The sequence below is a fragment of the Saccoglossus kowalevskii genome, chromosome 14 (genome assembly GCF_978046115.1).
Source record: "Saccoglossus kowalevskii chromosome 14, keSacKowa6.1, whole genome shotgun sequence".
Taxonomy (NCBI): Eukaryota; Metazoa; Hemichordata; class Enteropneusta; family Harrimaniidae; genus Saccoglossus; species Saccoglossus kowalevskii.
The window spans coordinates 13,223,919-13,245,310 of record NC_140654.1 but is presented as its reverse complement, the minus strand read 5'-3'; the positions used below and the strand labels follow the sequence as shown (position 1 = coordinate 13,245,310).

Here is a 21,392-nt window from a genome sequence, read left to right as displayed (position 1 = left end):
TCAAATATTTGTGTAGGTTCGAATTAACTCGGCGTGAAATAGTGGTTAGCGTTTTCGTTTCTCTCCGGGAAGGTTACTGATTCCCCGATCCTCGATAACTACCCTTCTGACATTCTGTGCATAGGTTCCATAAATTTGCGGGAACGGCGATCTACTGGGTGAGAATGTTTCTGTTTCTATCATCATTGAACTCTAACCTTTTGAACACAAAGTCATTTTTTGTCACAGAACAAATCTACATTACAAATATTATGAGGGACCAATATTTTAGCGGGAAAACAGTTAAAAGAGCATACGTAAAGTGTAGTATGTCCACGATATCGCAGATCAATAAAGGGGTTCTTTTTCTGTTAATCTCACAAGTAAACTTTGGAAACCCTGGCGGAAAAGTCAAATTTATCATCAATTTATATAAGCAAGTATCACCGACTTACGTGATAGTAGACAAAATACCTAGCGCCATCTATCGATATTCTACGTATTACTTAAACGTAGTTAAATATTAATGTAGTAAGTTACTGTGTAATCAGCTTCTCACGCTGAGTCGCTCAAGCAATGACCGTCGTCACTGGCTTGAAATAAACACACCAAGACTATCCGTTTATGGAGATTTTATCAGTTTGCTGGCAAGATAAGCTGTTGGACACCGATGTTGCTGAGTTCTGCATAGAGGTATGCGTTGGGTCTCTTGTTAAGACAAATACGGCCGTGACCTTCTGGTCATGGTACTCTCGTGTCGTGTTGATAATGTTTACGGTTCCCTCCATTAGCATAAAACAGAGTATACTGTGTTTACTTTGTACCCGGACATTTTACACAAGAGTGTAGTGAAGATATCTGACGCATGTAACCTGCAAATTGCAGGTCTGGTCCGTATCGGACTTCGTTCACTTTGCTATATACTAGTACTTCCGCACATCATTGCGCCCTCTAATGCACCACCTGTGTTGACACAATGCTAGTTCGCAGCTTAATTCTAACTACGAGGGCGCACTATATAACGCAGATCCATGCGCTAAACATCGATGCGACTAAGTATGCAATCAGTTTTCTTATTTTTAACAATGTTTAATTTTTTATATTTCTTTTTCCGTTTGCAGAGTAAATTTCGTTTCGATGTGACGTCGTAATTTTAGCCAAAATGAACTTTAGTCTTAAACTTTGTCTAACTTTCCTCATATTAGTCGGGACTGCGTCGATGATAATATCGTTCGCTTATTTGAATCTCTACGTACCAACCTCCATCAAACGTATCGTTGAGGCCGCCACTAAAAGTGACGTCATATCCGGCAAGCGCTTGTCTTTCCTGGAAGAGCATTATCGAAAGACTATGTCGTTGGACGAGGCTAAATGCTCATGCAAAGAAGGTGGCGATGCTGACAGGATATATTTCGGCAGTTCCTTACAGGAATACGGCCAGCGAGGAAGTCTGGACAGGGAGGAATGGGAGAAAAAACAAGAAGAGGAGCGAGAACCGATCGTAGTTTGTCCATCCCTTTCCCCGCTTGAGTACGTTGGTGGCGGTATAACGGTAGAACCCAAGAAATATGTGCGATTGGTTGGCCTCAACGCCCATGAGAGTTTGATATCATCCACCATTGAGGGCGACATTGTCATCACGTTTACATCTCTGAAAGAATTCGGCAAGATTTTCATCGAAACTCCGGAATATTACAAGGATTTTGTTTCCACAGAAAACAACGTGCAAAAAAGCGCCACCATGCGGGTTAAACGAGATTTAACATTAATCAATATTATGTTGAAAAACGTCCAATATTACAGTTCATACTATGACGTCAACCACCGCGATGTTGTGGAAATCAAAGTGTTAAATTTTGTTCTTCACGTTCATGTTCATATTCAGCGAAAGAATCCACCGCGATTGTACGACCCCGGTCCTGATAACCACGTGAGCCGAAAGGTTACCGTGATCACAGCCATACACAATTACGTCAAAGTCCGAACACTTTTAGAAAGCGTGCGCAAATTCTATCACAACACCACGATCATTGTTGCTGATTACACGCCCCCTACCGAGACCCAGAAACTGAACATGTCCGGTGTCAAACAGTATTTTCTGCCGGAAAAACACAACAAGTTCGCCGCTATGAGTTTAGCCATTAGTCAGGTTCGTACCAAATACTTTCTCTACCTCGGTGACGACAACGTATTCACCGAACGCACGGAGCTTGAACTTTTCGTAGAAAAGCTCGACGATACCACCGAGAGATTGGACGTCGTCGGCGGGTTCTTCGTCGATGAGAACGGCGAAATTGTGGACGGCGACCGACTGTATATGCGCTTTGAGAGTGCGACTGGCGGTATGGATGGGGACTGCATGCACTTGAACTACGGCAGTTATCGAGCCTTAGTGACGTTCCCTCAGTGTGTTGTAGTCGACGCCGTCGGAGAATTCTTCATGGGAAAAACACTACCATGGTGGGACGTCAGCTTCGACCCGAACAACCTTTCGCTGGGTTTGACATCCGTGTTCATGGAAGCCCTAGGAAAGCTACGCATCGCTCTTTGTACCGACGCGACTGTTCAGAACACAGCGGTATATGACACTGAGGACCACGTCGATAGCGGCGTATCTGTGCACTCAGCTGCCAAGGATTTCATGTTTAAAACCAATTTACACTGTTTCACGATTTAGTACACGTATGAGCTAAAATATTTTACAATGACTGATAAAAAAAATGATCTGAAATAAAGAAATCGTTGATTTAGTGTCAAAAACTATAAAATACACAGGAATATATGGTCAGTAATCTGAAACGTCATAGATTTGACTTAAAATGGGGGAGTCGTCACCTGTGCATGCGTCAGATGGCCATAGCGTGTCATTGTTTACAAACAAGCGTCTACCCATGAGTCTTTGCGTTTGCTTTGCGTGTGTTGTTATCGTCTCTTGGGACTCAATTCCGGTGCGCGCGCAGGTGACGTCACACTAACATCCACTTGCAATTCATCGAAAAACAAGAACACACTATTATATATTAAAATAAAATAGCGTAGTAATCCTATTACCTTCTACGACTGAATGTACCCATTACGCTTGCTTCACAATAATGTTTATTGCGCTGTTATTAAAACTGTATTGCTTCTTGAACTGACATTTACATACAAAAAAATGAACCATGTAGTTAAAGTGTGAGGGTCATCACCTGCGCACGTGCGGGAATTGAGTCCCAAGAGACGATAACAACACGCTACAAACGCAAAGGCTCATGAGAGTTTGATATCATCCAAAGGCTCATGGGTAGACGCTTGTTTGTAAACATTGACACTTTATGGTCATCTGACGCATGCGCATGTGACGACCCCCCCCCCCCGCTTAATTTCGAATAATAACAGTTTTATGAGTTATCCGTGTTGGATCGTAATCGATTATGATAGTGTCTCTAATGGTCATTAATGTAGTTTCTAGCAACCATAAATCCCGGCATGCAAAGCTGTTTTTGAAATTCTGCTTTATGTGATCCGGACACAAGTGACTTCGGATCATGTATGTAATGTTCGACCTTCGAAGTTTGCTTGTGGGATATTTTCCCTGGCGAGGGGGTTACTTGTTTCGATAACTTATGCTAAAGTATGTCCTATAATGTATATATAAACAACGAAATTTTCACATAAAATGAATGATTCCAAATTCTACATTTCTTTACAATTTGCTGCCATACACAACAATTCAACTAGAACTACATAGTTACCATAAAGTGTGGGCTATTGTGTTGTGCTGTAAAAAAAGTCGCGGGAACACCAGCGTTGCCATGGAATGAGGGTAGGCGAGAAGGGAAGCGAAATATTTATTAGTTCGTCTGAACCTTTTTCAATTGACAACCTCAAAGAAGCGGGTGCAATTGAAGCGAGTCTTGGTAAAACACCCTAACCTATTTCATCTGTACGTATGACGTATGCCGGTGACTGTGGTGGAATTTGACATCATCATAGTTACAAGTTACTATCCAGTCTGCATTGTCACTTACAGACAATGTTACGCGATGTACAGGGCAAATACCATCATTTTTACTAATTTGCATATTAATTGTATATGTCTGTAAAAATAAGTACGTTTATACAGCCGTCACATATGATACGTCCCTTTGTCCTTGAATGCAAGGGTCATTAGCAAGAATCATCGCGCAATCCTCATCTCGCAATTCTTGGCAAAAGTAATAATTTTACATTATCAAATAAATTCTCGTATATAGCTCATGTCGTAACGTCTGTAATTGTTTCATATTTTATACACATTTTTAATAATTCACGCACGAAATTAGTTGAAAAACTATGTTTTCTGTTTAGTTCTTAGCGCCAGGCATCCACGAGATATGAGTCCACAGTCCCTCTGATAGAGGGACTGTGCTGAGTCACGTATAAACAAAGATGGCGACTTGATGACGTTACTGAGCTTTAACTAAGTATATTTTAGGTAACTGGAAGGTATCGAAGGATTCACCTGTGTCAATTAGTGTACGTTGCCCAGTGTAATACTCGTACTCGTGATTTCATTAGAAGAACGCACTGTAATGTGGGGAAATTAATGTTCATCAACACAAATGTCGCACACGCGGCTCGACGACTACCACCCTTTAAGAGACAGTGAAATAACAGTACTAATTTAGTACTGTACATTGCCAAGAAATACTTCAGCGAATACATATTTCTGATTATTTTTGATAAAAATCGTTGTTCTGAACTGCTACAATGGGTGATACAATTATCCCATGATCGAGTCGCCATTAACGCAAGGAACTTTACCAGGAATGTGGCAAACGTCAATTTCAGTGGCAGGCAACGTGATTGGCGAAAAATCGGTGGTCGTTGTCCGACAGCAAACTTTGAATGTATTTTTCGTCTATGGGACATGTACAGATATGTATATTGTAAATTGATTTAAAGCAGCAGGGTCTTCACCTGCGCACGCGCGGGTATGAGTCCTAAGTGTTCGCTGGTTCCCAGCGACCTTTGCGAATGGCAAGTAGAACGCAGGTAACTCGTAATCGCCACATTGTCCCATTGGGCCGGTTTTCCGGCCGGAAGGCACGTGACCGAATGACGTAATTTAACAACATTCCAAGTTCCGTTCTGCGTAAACGTGTCTGTAATACTACAATAAAACCATGCTCATACATTCTAACATTCCTCGCTGTTTCTGTGCAAATTTTCAAATTATTCGCCCAACTTTCGAAAGGAAACCCCTGAACGGCCACGAGCGTAAGCGCTGACGTTAGGTAACCAAGGAAAATAAAAAAAGCTACGAGAAAGTGATGGACCACAGAGGGACTGTGGATGGACCAATCAAAATGCCGTTACAAGTTACCGGTCTCTTGTGGCTTGGTACGCCATGACACTTGAGGCGATAACCAGCCAATCCTAAGCGACGATAAAAACGCAAAGACTCATGGGCAAACGTTTGTTTATAAACAATAATCGGTGGTTATTTTAACCAAATCAAGAACATTTCTTTTTAGCTACAAGTCTTGACAAAAAATATAAACTTATGCGGATTCTTTTTGTGTAAGATAAGAAAAGATGACGATTGAAGTGTCACGTGACGGATACCAGGTGTAGGCAGTCAAATTTGAAGTGAATACACTAGGCTTCGTGAAAGTAATAACGATGTTTACGTATCACGTCTTAGTCTTCTTTCCATATGCGACATAATTTATATGTAGCATTTTATTTTAAAATTCAGTTCAACAATAACCAAATTTTCTGCAAGATGCAGTCATCACGATGCAGATATAGTATGTAACCATTGAATAATTCGAATTCCTGTAATTTACAGTTGTTGCTATCGAATCCAATAAATAATTTCTGGGTTCAAATTGAGCGTCATACGACACACGATACGTAATTCTACAGGCTCGTTCCAGACGCACACTGTCAACGGCTCACGTATATTCACCCATATGAACAACGTGACTGCACATTTGCAGGAATTAATGGCACTATAAATCAAGCGTTTACCTGCAAACGATATCAAATAAATACTCATGAATATTCATAGATTGAAATGGATTGTTTTAGTTGTTTTATAACAACTATCTACGAACAAAGACGACAAAATGCCGTTCTCGGACAAAAACATCGTGTGATACAGAAACCCGCAAATGATTAATTGGTATACCTGGCTTCTATTTAGTCTAGTACTGTAACGTATCACTATTCTCCTCAATTGCTAAGAATAACAAAAGTATGAGTACAAAATAAAAGTACATTTTAAGTTTCGTAAAGATATGTTATTGAAATCATCGTTCCGAGTTGTACTTCCAAAGACGATAACATCTTGTCACTAAGACAGACGAAAATCACAAATCACGTGTGATTTTGAGCATGCGCATATCCGAAAATGTATATCTGATAACTAAACGTCACGTGTCATCCTCGTTCAAGGCACTGGTAACAGTTTATACCATCCATTTAATTCTTCACCCGATTGCGGCACAGATAGCTGTTCTAATCTTATTTGCACCATTCCAATGAAGTTTTTACGATCCAATAGCATATCATAGTTACCCCAAACTTTAACCTACGTAAAAAAGATACGAAGAAAAAAAGACGTTATCAATAAAAATCTCGAAATGATAAGAGTTTCGCCATTAATTAAAGGTGAAAATACGATAGCTTTTCACTGTGGATTTTGTTTCTTCGAAGACAGTGCAGATCAAGTGTCGTTAAAAATTAACAATTAATTAACACCTTCGATTGAAATGATAACAGCTGTGTAACAAATAAACAACTGGGTGGACCATGCAAATTACATTTCCCATGACGCACTGGTGCAATCCCTGCGGAGCCGCGCTTTAAGCAAGAAATATTATGCATTGGAATTCCTGCTTTCTGAGTTCTACACAGACGCGCCATGGCACTACAGAACAAAATACGACATTCGCGCGTATCGAGCAAACGACCTGGAAAGCGAAATGAATGATATTATTACCCCCTCGAACACTAAACGAACTAATCATGCTACCACAGCACAGCCTGTTCAAGCTGAGTCCCTGGTTCGCGGGAAAGACAATGACCGACTGTGGAAGGGCAGACAGACTGGCAGACAGCAACCACTTCCCCTTTCTAGCATGATACAACTATTGATGATGACAAGCGAGGTGACGACATCGGAATGGCTAATGATGATCCAAGTAACATTGGAAGCCGTGACAGGGCAGATCACGGTAGATGGCTGAGGTCTTTGATTGATTTGAAACGTGCATGAGTTTCTTGGTTAATTTACATGTACCTGGTGGACTACAGAATCGGGAAGTGGATACAGTATATCAAATGTCGATATTTAATATTTCTAGTCACTGCTACAAGTTGTTAAATTACAATAATATGTACTATCATAATAATATAATAATATTTTGAAGTCAAATTGTATTAAATTTGATATCAATAATGCCATTCTCTGTACATCAGTAGTACTGTTTCCATGGTATGAACAATTACTAATTTCGATATGTATTTACAATTTATTTGTCGATTAATTATATATTTAACGCGAATTCTTTCAAAATGTCGTATTTATGTTCATTTAGGAATTGTTATTTTTTATCTTCAGGGATAATAAAACAACATATGCTAGGTATACTGATGACGAGTAGGGGCAAATACAGACACTGATTTGAGTTGAGTTATCACAATGAATGGACCCAATACGCTATAAGTAACTTAACTCTATCACTCAACTCTATCTAACATCGTTAACAACAGCTACTCAGTTCTAACGTGAAGAAATTTATCATTTAGTGGTTTGTGTTGCTGGTAGGCATGTGCAGCACAATTCGACACTCGGTGTTGTTATTAGTTGCCAAAGCAACGCGAGTATACAGAAATATGAACAAAGTTGCATGAGGTAGGAGGTAGTCGCGGGGCCTTATACGCAGCCAATCAAATTCGAGATAATGAAGACAGACTATAAAACAGATCGCTATCGATGGAAGTTATTGTTTTATTTTGCATATATTTTCCAGCGGGTTGATTTGAATATCACATTGACCTATGACCTCTTTTCTTACCCACAATTACGTGCAGTCATATAAGAATTTCCTTCTGACAAAACATACGTCACATCCGATACAGCTGTATCCATTTGTTATTGGAAAGAAAAGCTATCACTTTCACACAATCATTACTTTTAAGGTGGGAAGTCTTACAATTCAGGTACTTTATACAATTCTGAAATTAAATTAGATTTAGTGACTCACATGTAAATAATATTGTCACTAAATCTAATCGCATCTTGGATCTTATTCAGAGGACGTGTCTCAGAGATTCTTCATACAAATAAAACATGCGCTAATCTAATCTGTCGTTCAGTGAACGAGAGTAATTTGATCCTGCTGAATCGTTTGCTGTTCATAGGGTAAACATCTAACAAGTAGAATGTCTGTTTTTGATTAAATGCATTCGTGGTGATTACGTGATGATTGCGACCTCGATACTCATAAATTTGTGCAATTTAACGAAAATAATAAGGTACTAATTTTTGTAGTGAAACATAAATAAATAAACAAATAAATAAATAAATAAATCGTCGTATCACAATGCATCATGGGAAACTACTAAATATTAAATAATGATTTACCTGTAATATCTTGCCTGTGTACTCCCAACTAAACGCAAACTGTTCTTGAAATACAGGCACAAAGCTGGGTTCGACTGTTCGCGTTTTCTTCTTTCCAATGCACACTCGACCCCACATTAAATACAGCTTGACATACGGAGCTGGAAAAGAGAATACATGTACGTAAGATAATCACATCTTAGTCGGCCCTTCTAATGTATCCTAATATGTCACGTGGTATTCTTGTCCGAAGACGTAACCATGCTCGTCATTTTTGTTCATCCTCGTTCGTGGAATGTACTAAAGTACGATAACTCGGCTTGGTCTGTGTAGTTCAACACATTGGTGGGCAATTACAAATCAAACCAATGCGTTAGTTAGTCATCGCTATATCATAGTTTGAGATAGAAGCGTATAGACCACTTTCCCAGAAGTAGCGAGACTGGGGTGCAGAAAGAAGCCTGCTTTTGTCATGGCGTCAGATACAAACATTTCAGTCCGTTAACAATCAGTAAAAGGGAATTGTATTTATGTGACGTTGACTGGTACAACCACAAGCACAATATCACGTGTGCAAGGGGAACGCCTAAACATGGGAGGAGGGGTCGTCCCCCGAAAGTCTTGCCCCTCGAAATGCAGGAAATAGCGTTTCAGAGGGTCTATATTTAATTTTTTTTTCTCGGAAGATCATGCTCTCGTCCCCCAGGTCGCGCCTTTGATGCGAGGGATGGCGAGCAGATCTCGCTCCATGCAAAATCTCGTGCCGTCGCCTTTGGTTGTACCCCATAATCGGTATGCGCGCGCATGTGAAACGTCGTATCTTCGACTTCCGGGAAAGTGTTCTTTCCCCCGTCCCGCGACCCCCATAACAAATAAGTGTTACTATGTTTGAACCGCACATTGTTGCCATGGAAACCGTGATGTTCATGATACTGATTAGTTGTGATTTATTACTTAAATTATACTATCTACAAAATCAAATTTGTGGTTTGTTGTATTCAAATACACGAACATGGTCGTAATTGATTGTATTCAAACAGGATGATTAGATGTGAGTCAATACCTAATTTATACTATCATTTTTGTGATTTGTTGTATTCAAACTCACAAACATGGTCGTGATTATGAATACATACACGTACACCAGGTTAGTTTTCCACGCAGCTGATTAAATTCATCGACTGAAGGTCACTACAACTGATCAGAATGAATATTGTATGACAGCCTTCGGGGTTTGTAAAGTTGTTTTGGTTTCTAAATGGTTTTATTGTGTCGATGAATATCCGTGTCCATGGAATCTAATTCGGATTTTCACATTATGTATTGTACACGTTTGTATTTACATATTTTGTAATCGCTGTATTCATTTTTCATTACGTGCTCATCTGTTTAACTTTTATAATTTCTTTGAACAGGGAAGAAATGTGTTAATTCCATATATTGGAATTTGCAAAGGATTCGGAGATAGACAATTGAACTATAGAGGGCGCCAAAACAGTAAAAAATCTGAAAACAATCTTCACAGTAATATTAATGGAAAGTCCAGCAACATAACCATACAATTTAAAAAAAACGCGTTGCTTGAAAACAGGAGTGGTTTACAGTCGATGTTAGCACAGGGCTGTATGGAAAAGATGTGAGTTTCCCCTCCAAACGCCCTCTATATTTCAATTCCCTATCCCACAATCCTTTGTAAAATCCAATATGGAGTTATTACATTTCTTTTCTATAAGAGACACTGTTTGAATAGTGTTACTTTTATGACGCATTTTCACGTGATTTCCCGTGAAATTTAACTTGCATTTTAAGGGAAACTGCGGCACCTTGCCAGTGCTTTGGTGAATATATGTGTTTTATTAAATGCATTTGTCGTATTTTCTATAAATTTTATAACGACACGCTGTCAAAAATTAACCCCTGTTGATAGTTTTATACACTGTGGGAAAATATAGAATTTGGAGCAAGTTATATTGCCTTTATTTAAAGCGGGCGAGTCGTCACCTGCGCATGCGTCAGATGGCCACAGCGTTTCATTGTTTAAACAAGCGTCTACCCATGAGCCTTTGCGTTTTTTGTATGTGTTGCTATCATCGCGTAGGACTTGATTTCCGCGCGTGCGCAGGAGACGACCCTCTCGCTTTAACTTGCCGCGAATCTTGCGTTGCTATGCCACTTCTTGGCGCATGACAAGTACCGTTGTCCGATGAATGAACATTCCTCTGGATACCTCGCAATGTAGGCAGCACACAATTGATTAGGCTCCGAGAGAAAAAAACAAAACTACTTATATGTTTATTAATAATTTTACAGTAGTTGAAATTCCCCGTCCGCAAGATTAACTATTTTGTCACGGGTTTTTTAAATATATAAATCTACCGAACGCACGCTGATGTATTTTTTCTATTGTTCATTTTACAAAAAAAAAGAAGAAAAATAACACAACACCTGACTGTAATTAATCGAGAGTTAACATATTAGAGGCACTAAACATATGAATGACGATCGATATTCCACTTTAACGCAGAAACTGATACTGTAAAATGACTAATATTGACTGGGTTTAAATTTCACTGATTTACCATTTCAGGCATATTCAGTGGGTTTTAAATTCACGGTTTCGTCATTTAGATAATGTGTTCTATGCTAAATTTTACATATTCACTGTGTTTTAATTTAGCGCATTTTTCCAGTCAGCGAAATAAGCTAAATTAAAACCCAGTGAATAATTACCCCCTTTACAGTACCCACACACTGCTGTGCTTTTGTAATCTGTTATGACCTTTGTTGACCCGAGCATGAATGTTTAACATCGTGTTGTGCTAATAAAACAAGCAAATGATTGGCCTTCAGGATATCACTGTACATGTTTTCTAAATGGCAGATACGTTTTTTTTTTAAATAACTGCATTATTATATTTTAAAAACAACAAATTGATTCCGACATAACCCACGTTGCCTTGTAATATTAAATTGAAAGCCCCGACTTCAACATTGTGCTACGTGCTGCTTGCTCAACAATAACGGTAAAACCATTTTCACTTATATGACCCCATTTAGACGAGATACGCCACCATTTACACACAAACCGTTTATTAACCCCTGCAGACGATTCCACTGTGCATTATGTCACGTATTTCACGTAAACTGAATTACAGAGTCATGAGCGGATTTAGAGGGGGCCGAGGGGGCCGCGGCCCCCTATTTTTAACAACCAACAGGACTTCGCGCCATCGGCGCTCGCGAACTTGGCCTTCGGCCAACTTATCGCCCCCCCATTCCAGAACCTTAGATCCGCCCCTACGAGTGTTATTTTGTTTTAAGTTGTGTTACACATTAGGAGTGTCCACGTGGATAGTGTCCGATATATATAGATATATACAAATAAATTGACATATAGACAAATTTGGGAAAAACAAAATCAATTGCCATAGCAACCATGACCGAATTATAATAAATTTATACCTTGCGATATTAACGAGTACCACGTGTGTAAGACCACTATAGATAATATATCGCATATTTTTTTTTTCAAACTTACCAGTTTAATTTTAAAGGACATAATGCGTACGTTCATTGACTTAATGGTACGTACTTATTGGTACGTACTAGATAGTCATTCATCAAACGATGACTACTTGGAACACGAGTTGAACGATAAATCACACCCCACTGTGCAGTCCTGCATACACCGTGCGACGGCTTAGTATCATAATACGTATAGACGACCCCCGACCACAGACATGTAGACGTAGGGCAAGCCAATATGCAGTTCAATATGTTGTCATATTATTCTTTTTTAGGCGCAAATTGAATCATAATAAAACGAAATTGCGCTCCGTACGAACAGACAGTAGCACTCTAAGCGCTATTTTATTAGTTCGAGCGCACGCAACATTCCAAAGAGTGAAGTTTTGAATGGTGGATTGTTGTCGGTTCAGTCAATTAAAATATCATGCAAATAGCTTACGCCATCGACGACGAACACTAATAAATTAGAGAAATATTTTTCTCCGCATGTTGTGGACACAATAGTTTTTTTTCTAGTATTATTCAAATAGCGTACAGGTGAGCCGAACTTGATGGCATCGTCTCAGATAAAAAAACAACAACACATACTGTCCTATTCACGTCCTACACAGCAAAGTAATTCACATACTTGAAAAACAAAAGCAAAACACAGGAACATCATCGTGAAATATAATGTAGCTCAGTATAAAGTGAATTGGAGAAGAGAAAATATGAGAAAAAAATGTAGGATTTTTTTCTTTTATTTTGAAACACAGTGATGTTTAGTGAAATGTTTTTTTTCATTTCTCAATACAATAGCAACGACATTGAACAGTGATAGAGAAAGCAATTGAAATTCTATTTGTTTGACGTTACATACAGGCATTACGTAGAAACCAATCTTTTCAACCCACAATGTCAATCATCATATCCATTGCAATCAAATACGTCACATCCTGTCAGGTCAAATATGTATTCATTCTGTGAATAGTTAAGGCGGGGGAGTCGTCACCTGCGCATGCGTTAGATGGCCATAGCGTGTTTTTAGCGTGTGTTGTTATCATCGCTTGAGACTCGATTCCCGCGCGTGCTCAGGTGACGACCCTCCCGCTTTAACGATGTGATGTGAAGCGTGTTTGATTTCCTAGAGTTGCAGAAAAAACGCAACAATTGCATCCACCTTATTTCGTAAAAACTAGTGACGTCATCATAACTCTAAAGATAATCATTTTTTTTAATTTTTTTTTGCTCAGGTGACGACCCTCCCGCTTTAACGATGTGATGTGAAGCGTGTTCGATTTCCTAGAGTTGCAGAAAAAACGCAACAATTGCATCCACCTTATTTCGTAAAAACTAGTGACGTCACCATAACTCTAAAGATAATCATTTTTTTTTTATTTTTTTTTTTGCTCAGGTGACGACCCTCCCGCTTTAACGATGTGATGTGAAGCGTGTTTGATTTCCTAGAGTTGCAGAAAAAACGCAACAATTTCATCCACCTTATTTCGTAAAAACTAGTGACGTCATTTTGTATTCCGTATGGCCACAGCATAATCATGTAATTATTTTGTGACGCGAATGGATAGAGAAGTCGTAATTTGATTTTCCCCATACTTAATACACCCGGGAGATTTCCTCGCAATAATATTCGCATGGGGATTTTTTTTGTTTACTTCGGGCTGCAGAAATAACACAACAATCGTCGCATGTTTTGTGAAAACCAGTGACGCTAGTTGGAGTCTGTTATAAACTCATGACAATCATGTATATATTTTTGACGTGAATGAGCCTGAAAGCTCATACTGTGATCCGGCCACTTCGTTGTAATTTCTGGGAGATTTTCAGGGAATGCGAGTCGCATGGTTTCAGTTCTTCGCGGAAATCAGGGCGCATTAAAATAATGCCAACTACTCCATCACTATTCGTCTCATTGAAGCACTGTGTGGTGTTTAGCAATTGAAAACTGCTGGTGTTATGTGACCTGACTTATTTTTGATTTACATTTCCATCAGCCGAAATGAACGCCCCGCGGGATCGTAGATATAATGACATAAGCCTTTTAAATCACAGTGCGATATTACCACGTTTGATACGATTAGAATAGTAAATGCGACGCACGGATTGCGTTGCCCTAATGTCACCATGCAACATGCAAGGTAGTGTTGACAACAAGATTATTAAATATACGCTAGAATGCTTGAATGAATATCCATTCAAACTCGCAATATAAATAAGTAGCGCCCTCAAGCCACGAAGCGTCACTGTGACGTCAACATGACGTAATAGATGTGTGTAATCATGTCATAAATAAAAGGGCGGTGGTCGTCGCGCAGCACGTGTTAGAATTTCAAGTAAACAATGTAATATACACGCGTTGTACACGGCGCTACGAGTTCCATATCGAACACGACGAGGCGCGACGACCACCGCCCTTTAACAAATGTTCGCCATTTAGAATATTGAAAATGCTTAAAGCAGGGGAGTCGTCACCTGCGCGTGCGTTAGATGGTCATAGCGTGTCAATACGGAATCTAAGACAAACGTATCGATTGCGACAAATATCCCGATTGCGGTCGCCATACCTTATGCATGCAACTGTGAAACACCAGTGTATGAACAGAACTGAATATAATTGATATTACATATTCACGAATTTGTATAACGTATATTTTGTCTCAACATTCATAAAATTGAAATTTTCCTTTCCAGTGTAAAACAACTTGTGCATGCATGTGAACCAGCAGCGACACGAGCGTTTCCGTCTTCTCCTGTGATCACATACCAGTATTATCGACGTATGTCATATTTATAGGAATGCTTAATCAGGAAGTGTTATCGTGATTATGATCGCGGATATTTCATATAACCGTCGCGGTGTTAATCTGAAAGCACCTTTATCGTCACAACGCGTCGTGTTCAATGTGGAACCCAAGCGACATTTTCATTCACGCAGTACATTTTGACGAATGTGACACTGAGAATTACTGAATGGTTCTAGTTTATGTTAAAGCGACTTTTATAGAGGGGGGGGGGGACAAGGGTTATTTTCGTTCAACGTAATTGCAATATTGTTTTGTTCGTACAACGTAAATAGAAAAAATAAATTCCGTAATTCTGTAATCACAGGCTAGACGTACAACGTAATCAATCAAATAATTTTTTCGTACACTGTAAAAATGTGTCATTTTTCTCGGTACGTACAAGAATTTACATCCAAATAAAAAAATCGTAAAAAATAATCCAGGGAAATTACATTTTAGAAACTGTAAAACGACTAGATGACATAATTCACTACAAAATTGAATGTCAAGACGTAAAAGGCCCTCTAACCGAATGAAGAGCATTACGAAGGTAATATGCGCATGCGTCTCTACACACGGCGCAGTAATGGCGGAGAATTTGAGTCTGAGAGCTCTTCGGACCATTCAATGTTCCATTTTTTAACACTGTAAACTGTAAAAACGTCTTTTTTCCTTGTAAATTGTAAAAAAAAAAACTTTTTATTTCCCGTAAAACCGTACCAGCTACCCCCTTGCCTCCCCTCTTTATAGACACTCCAACAACATTCAATATATTAGTTATGATTACCAATTCCATAATTAATATATATATATTACTTGAAAATTATCAGTTATCATTTTCAAGTATAGCGGGGAAAACATTGATCGGAACATATGACGAACGATCTTGACATATAATATTTTTTTTCAAGTATTTCATATATTCTATCACTATAATTATAATCCATTTTAATTCACGGTGTATGTATGATTGGTGCACGGTAGAGTTCAAGTTTACGAGAATATTTGCTCATCAAAATGAATCAGTTAATTAAATAGTAACGTTCAATGTTGGTTTCATATTTCATTACAGTGCTTGACCTTTTGCAGCCGATTCGCGTTGTTTGGTGATTTTGACTATCGCGTTGCATTTGTATGGTTAGTTGTTGTTATACATTTTCAATAGAAAGTCACTTTCCTTTCATGAGTAGAAGCTTATTTGTGAACAACGACATGCTATGATCGCCTGTCACGTGTGCAGACGACTCCCTCGCGCTTTAAAATTAAATGAAAAGGGAAAAAGTAGCTACTGTCAAATGCACCTTAGGCACAAACACTGTTCCTCTGGCCCCTTGGTAACCATGGTATCTCGAACAGTAGACGTGACGAGAAGAAAGAATAGAACATTATTTGCGAGGAGCAGATACAAGTCATGCGGTACTCTCGTTCTCAACGAAATCTCCGCTGCCATTTGCGTTTAAGGTAACTGTAGCTTATAAACGAGACTCATTTGAATGTCTCATAAAATGTATAAATTCCATCGTAGTCACATTTAAATCGGGGAGTCATCACCTGCGCATGCGTCAGATGGCCATAGAGTGTCATTGTTTACAAACAAGCGTCTAGCCAAGAGTCTTTGCGTTTTTAGCGCGTGTTGTTATCGTCGCTTTAGACTCACGCGTGCGCAGGTGACGACCCACCCCGCAAATTCAATTTCCAACCGATATTAGGGTTGGACCATTCTTTGCAGAGGTGGTGACGAAACTAAATTTGACGGTCAGCCAATTGGGATTTTTTTTTTATACGTTTACTGGTTAATGTGTCATTTTCCACAACATTATTCATTGTATTCAGGTCTCGTTTTGCCTTTCTCACAGTTCTTTGATTTCGATCGCTCCTGACTTCCTATTTTTAGTCCAGTAGCTAACCCTAAAAGAAGTATGTTACACACATTAAAAACGATAAAATGCTCCACAGGGAGCGATTCGTCTCTCGCGCGGCAGTAAATACTCTGTCGCACGTTTGATAGCGGTGTTCCATTATTGTTATGAGTGTGAACTGCTATAGGAATTACATTCATTGCCACCCGGTGTGTCACATCCATCACGATGGGTTAACGACCTCGATGAACTGCCGGGCATATAAACGCACCTTTATATATCTTTATGCAAAATAATAGTCATATTTATGTCGCCACAAAACGAAGACTCTCGAATCGCAGATCCTCAATAAATAGTATGAGGTACAGTCTTTATATCTCGAGCGTATTGTGAACGAAAACACGATGCGAATGAAAATATTTGTTGTTTTTCACGAATATCTGTAAATAAAGGTAACTGGATGAGATGGTATTTTCTTCATTGCTTAAAGGATGGCAGTCGTCGTTCCGCGTCTTGTTCGATATGGGACTCATAGCGACATATACTACGCGTGTAAAATACATTGTTTATTTAAATGAAATTCGAACACGCGCTGCGCGACGACCACCGCGCTTTAATAGTAATTAATATGAGCAAATCTTGAAAACTATATCTGATTGTTCTAATGTAATTTTGACAGTGAAACGAAAGCGGAAGTTAGTCGCCGTGTATTGAATAACGCCAAACAGGCCACGAATTAGTAATAAATATATAATTAACTAACGGTGAATAAACAATAATTTTCATAAATGTTAAAGTAAACATGCCCATTACTGAGCCCGCCAACAACACGTATTCAACTGACTGGGTGTAAACATACAGTCACATTTTTTTAAATAATCCGTTTTCAAATTATAAAACCTTTTCATTCTGCCACCTGTTACTAATCTGGTAAACGTGCAATGCATTGTTATTCTTCATCTCCAACACCGCGACATAACAGCGCCGTGTCGGATAAATCACATAAACATTTGACATAAGGGCACAGATTATAATTCAGACTATTTACATTTCCTTCTCGCCAGTGGCCAAAAGCGTCGCGGTCGTGAATTTTCTGAAGCGGGAAACGTTGAAGAGACTTCATCTCGCCAGTGTCCAAACGCGTTGCGTTCGTGAATTTTCTGAAACGGGAAATATTGAGGAGACTTCATCTCGCCAGTGGCCAAACGCGTCGCGTTCGTGAATTTTCTGAAACGGGAAATATTGAGGAGACTTCATCTCGCCAGTGGCCAAACGCGTCGCGTTCTTGAATTTTCTGAAACGGGAACTGCTGAGGAGGCAATTATCTGAAAAATTATGCAAATAGAGAGATGCTCCCCTTAGAAAGTGAACGAGAATATGAGTTTCCCGAGATTTAAAGCAAAATACGTCGTCAATCGGAGGGCATGCATGGGGTATAATTTGTGACTCCTTTGTTTTCCCTACGATAGGGTATGTCAGAATATCTCAATAATGCTTATTAGAAAGAGGGGGTAATTAGGCCTATTTTTACCTTCAGAGAATAATTTTATGTTTTGAAGTTTTGAAGCAAGCCTATCCTACCTCTAGGTTTAAGGTATACTAGTATTGTTAGACTGCGATGTTGTGGACGAGGTCAGGCCAAACGGGTAATGCTAGAACACGATCGCATATTCAATTGTACGAACTACTATGTAGTATTTATAAAATATAACAACGTGCACAGATGGTGTTATTTATATGCAATTATGTTTTCGTATTTCTCGGCAACGAAATGATGGGTGACATTGTCTAGTTCCAGCATGCCCAATCCCTCTTGAATTTTTGTTATTATTGTACAGAGTTGATGTTTAGATTATAGCCGAGTTGGAACGTTACAGGGTCAAAACATTTCGTTAATGATCTAGTATATATCACGGCCACCCATGTATTTGGATGTTCTCATCACGGTAACCTTGGTTACGATGAAGCTCATACGGAGGTTATTTTGGCATGACGTATTGGTGAGTTTAGGTGAGTGAATGACATTCACCGTGTGGGTTCGACGTATGTCATTTAGAACACATGCAAGCTGAGACACGAGCAAAACACTGTGTGATAGCAATACGATAGCAATAATGGAAAGTGAAAATCTGACAATATGCGCACCGGCGTTGCCATGATAACCGGTTTTGCTTATTCTCCGATTTCCACAATACAATAACGGCAACAATTAACGGGGAGAATGAAATATCTAACACGGTAACATAGCAGAATATAGCATTAGTAATTTTGATAAATTTGAAAAAAAAAATACGCATTGAAACTTTTTGTTTTCATTTTTTTTATTTGAAATGTTTATTATTCTATATGACATTGTTAATCCGGATTGAAAGAAAACGGTACGGTTCATTTTACTTGAAGAATCTGTTATTGATTTGCCAGGGCGTAATAGTCGCCGCACCGTATTCGATATGGACCCATGCGACGCGTGTAAAACTCGATGTTTGTTTATCTGAAATTTGAACGAGCTATTAGATATTTAGAAGACGGGCGTTGAATAGTCGAATTATAAATGCCCTCAGAACTCAACTCACTGTGATCGAATGGAAACACACGTCCAGTTACAGTGCAATTGAATTGATTTAAATTAAGTGAAACTGAATAACACACACGGTCAATGAATGAATGTATGATGCTAACTTGCTGTGTTCCTATTTGGTCGATGAGTTGGACTATATCTTCTTTTCAATCGACATTTGCAAATTTAAATGTATATAAATGGCACTTCATTGTCTTTAAATTTATCATAAAATCATTTTTTGAAATAAAGCAAACTTGATAAAATATATTAAAAAGTTGGGCTCACATTTAAGGATATAAAACGCAACAGTTTGAGACAAGCCGGTGTTTGATAATGGATATACAACTTCACACTGATCGCGGCTACGGGTACAGGCTACGCTGTATTTTGGAGAAGGGGGGGGGGTGATGCGTAACATGCATGGTCCCAAAATAGTCCGTACACATGCGTTTTACAATTTACCTAGAAAACCGAAAAAAATCTGTCTGAAAATGGAAATCTAAAAAAAAAAACAGTAGAATAAAAGACCCATTCCATTATCTGCAACTAATAACATAATGCCCTTGGACACGAACACTATAATCCGATTCGCGAATTGCTATACACCGTTTAACACAATTCACCTTCGTATCTTACCGCGTTATATTACAAGTTCGTGTATCAAAATGAGGACTGAAATCTCACGACCATTCAGTTGTTCGACAAGCAATCATTTTACATCCATAAAGAATCCAGAAACGCAGTTCGTTAACAATAACAGATTAAATACATTCAGTAATTACCTAGGCAATGCGTACTCCAATCCGGTAATATTGTCCACTATGATGTACATAACAAACATATCACATAAAACGGGCAATTAATTCGACGTGTGGCTGTGACGTGACACTAATAAGAGCGTCGATCGGCATGTTCCTATAGTGCGTCCAATAATACACGAGGAATAATTCCGAATACAAGGCCAACTGATTTAATATTCAATTAAATGTATCTACGGGGGCAACCAGAAATATGATTACACTCGTAATGCCTCTCTCTTTAATTAGAGATAACATATTAAGGCAATTGAGCGTTTTTGTCGCATCGCCGTGGATACTGTTCTCTATTTTATATCTCCATCGCACGCCGCTTGATTACCAGCCTGATAAAACCAACAAATATAATACGAAAAACGACAATGAAATACAAAAAAAAAAAAAAAAAAAAAAAATACACTTGCGTGAGATGTTATCTTACCAGCTGGGGTTATCCGTCCTGGTTTTGGTGTTAGCCCTCGCGCTCGGACCACTTCGATTATTAATTGACCTTTCCGTCGGCTAAAACTCAGCTGAATTTCACCAAGTTTATTTTCCGCCTCTCGTTGCCGCCCCTCGACAATCTGACCGGGTCCAAATGGGTTCTCTTCAGAGACCATATTACCCATGTTTCCCTGTGCGCTATAGTATGCTGGTTCTCCCGGTCAGCAGTACGGAGTTTTGATGGTACCGACGTTTCGCTTTCATCTAACGGTTCCCGAACACACTATTTTCCTCATTAACACAAGTAACGGCCTTTCTTCCAAAGCAGAAAACGTTCAAACGGTTCGAATTCTGTTACAATCCCGGTGTTGAGTCGAGGATAACATAAATATGGCAGCGCACTGACGGTCTTCTCAAGCGCATCACACGAAGTGATGCGCAGTACGCCGTGCACTGAACATACTGTTGAGCAAATTGCGCCCTCAAGGTACGATTATGCATTAGTAAAAAGGCCTACTGATTGGCGGCTATATTCAAATATATTACTCTTTAAGCCTTAGGCAGAATTTAATCCGGAATTTAATCCAAAACCCTTGGCATGCGATAAGCTAGTTGTCATTTAAAGAATTGAACAGAATCAATGGGTTTCTCTGATCTTGTTTCTCGCTGATTGTAACATTTTAGGATAATTGAAAACATTCCTATATCGTGAATACATCACGAGCACCGCATCTATAAACGTGAGGACACTATGAACGTTGATGGCGTACATGGATGTTTTTTCTGTTACATATCTTTGTTCTACCAATGTAATTCCGCCTCCGTTGGGCGCCTCCATAAAGAAGATATACA

At 39.1% G+C, this 21,392-nt stretch overlaps 2 protein-coding genes across 2 annotated transcripts; one reads left to right on the top strand and one right to left on the bottom strand.

Annotated features, from left to right (window-relative positions):
* The first annotated feature begins 1,141 nt into the window (after positions 1–1,141).
* On the top strand, positions 1,142–2,747 carry LOC102806872 (beta-1,4 N-acetylgalactosaminyltransferase 1-like). Its single transcript, XM_006821712.2, has one exon. The coding sequence runs from the start codon at positions 1,142–1,144 to the stop codon at positions 2,654–2,656; it is 1,515 nt and encodes a 504-aa protein (XP_006821775.1). The 3' UTR covers positions 2,657–2,747.
* A 3,266-nt stretch (positions 2,748–6,013) lies between these two features.
* LOC100369980 (regulating synaptic membrane exocytosis protein 3-like) lies at positions 6,014–20,959 on the bottom strand. Its single transcript, XM_002738925.4, has 3 exons — positions 20,539–20,959; positions 8,597–8,736; positions 6,014–6,538 (listed from the first exon to the last, which is right to left on the bottom strand). The coding sequence occupies exons 1-3, from the start codon at positions 20,723–20,725 to the stop codon at positions 6,398–6,400; spliced, it is 468 nt and encodes a 155-aa protein (XP_002738971.1). The 5' UTR covers positions 20,726–20,959; the 3' UTR covers positions 6,014–6,397.
* Positions 20,960–21,392: the final 433 nt, after the last annotated feature.

Bases quoted from the DNA above. Each gene is read 5' to 3' on its own strand.
- LOC100369980 (XM_002738925.4), bottom strand. From the start codon at position 20,725: ATGGGTAATATGGTCTCTGAAGAGAACCCATTTGGACCCGGTCAGATT. The intron at 8,737-20,538 runs GTAAGATAACAT...TCTCTTTTCCAG, and splicing joins AGGACGGATAACCCCAGCTG to CTCCGTATGTCAAGCTGTAT. The intron at 6,539-8,596 runs GTAAATCATTAT...TTTTTTACGTAG, and splicing joins ACACAGGCAAGATATTACAG to GTTAAAGTTTGGGGTAACTA.
- LOC102806872 (XM_006821712.2), top strand. From the start codon at position 1,142: ATGAACTTTAGTCTTAAACTTTGTCTAACTTTCCTCATATTAGTCGGG.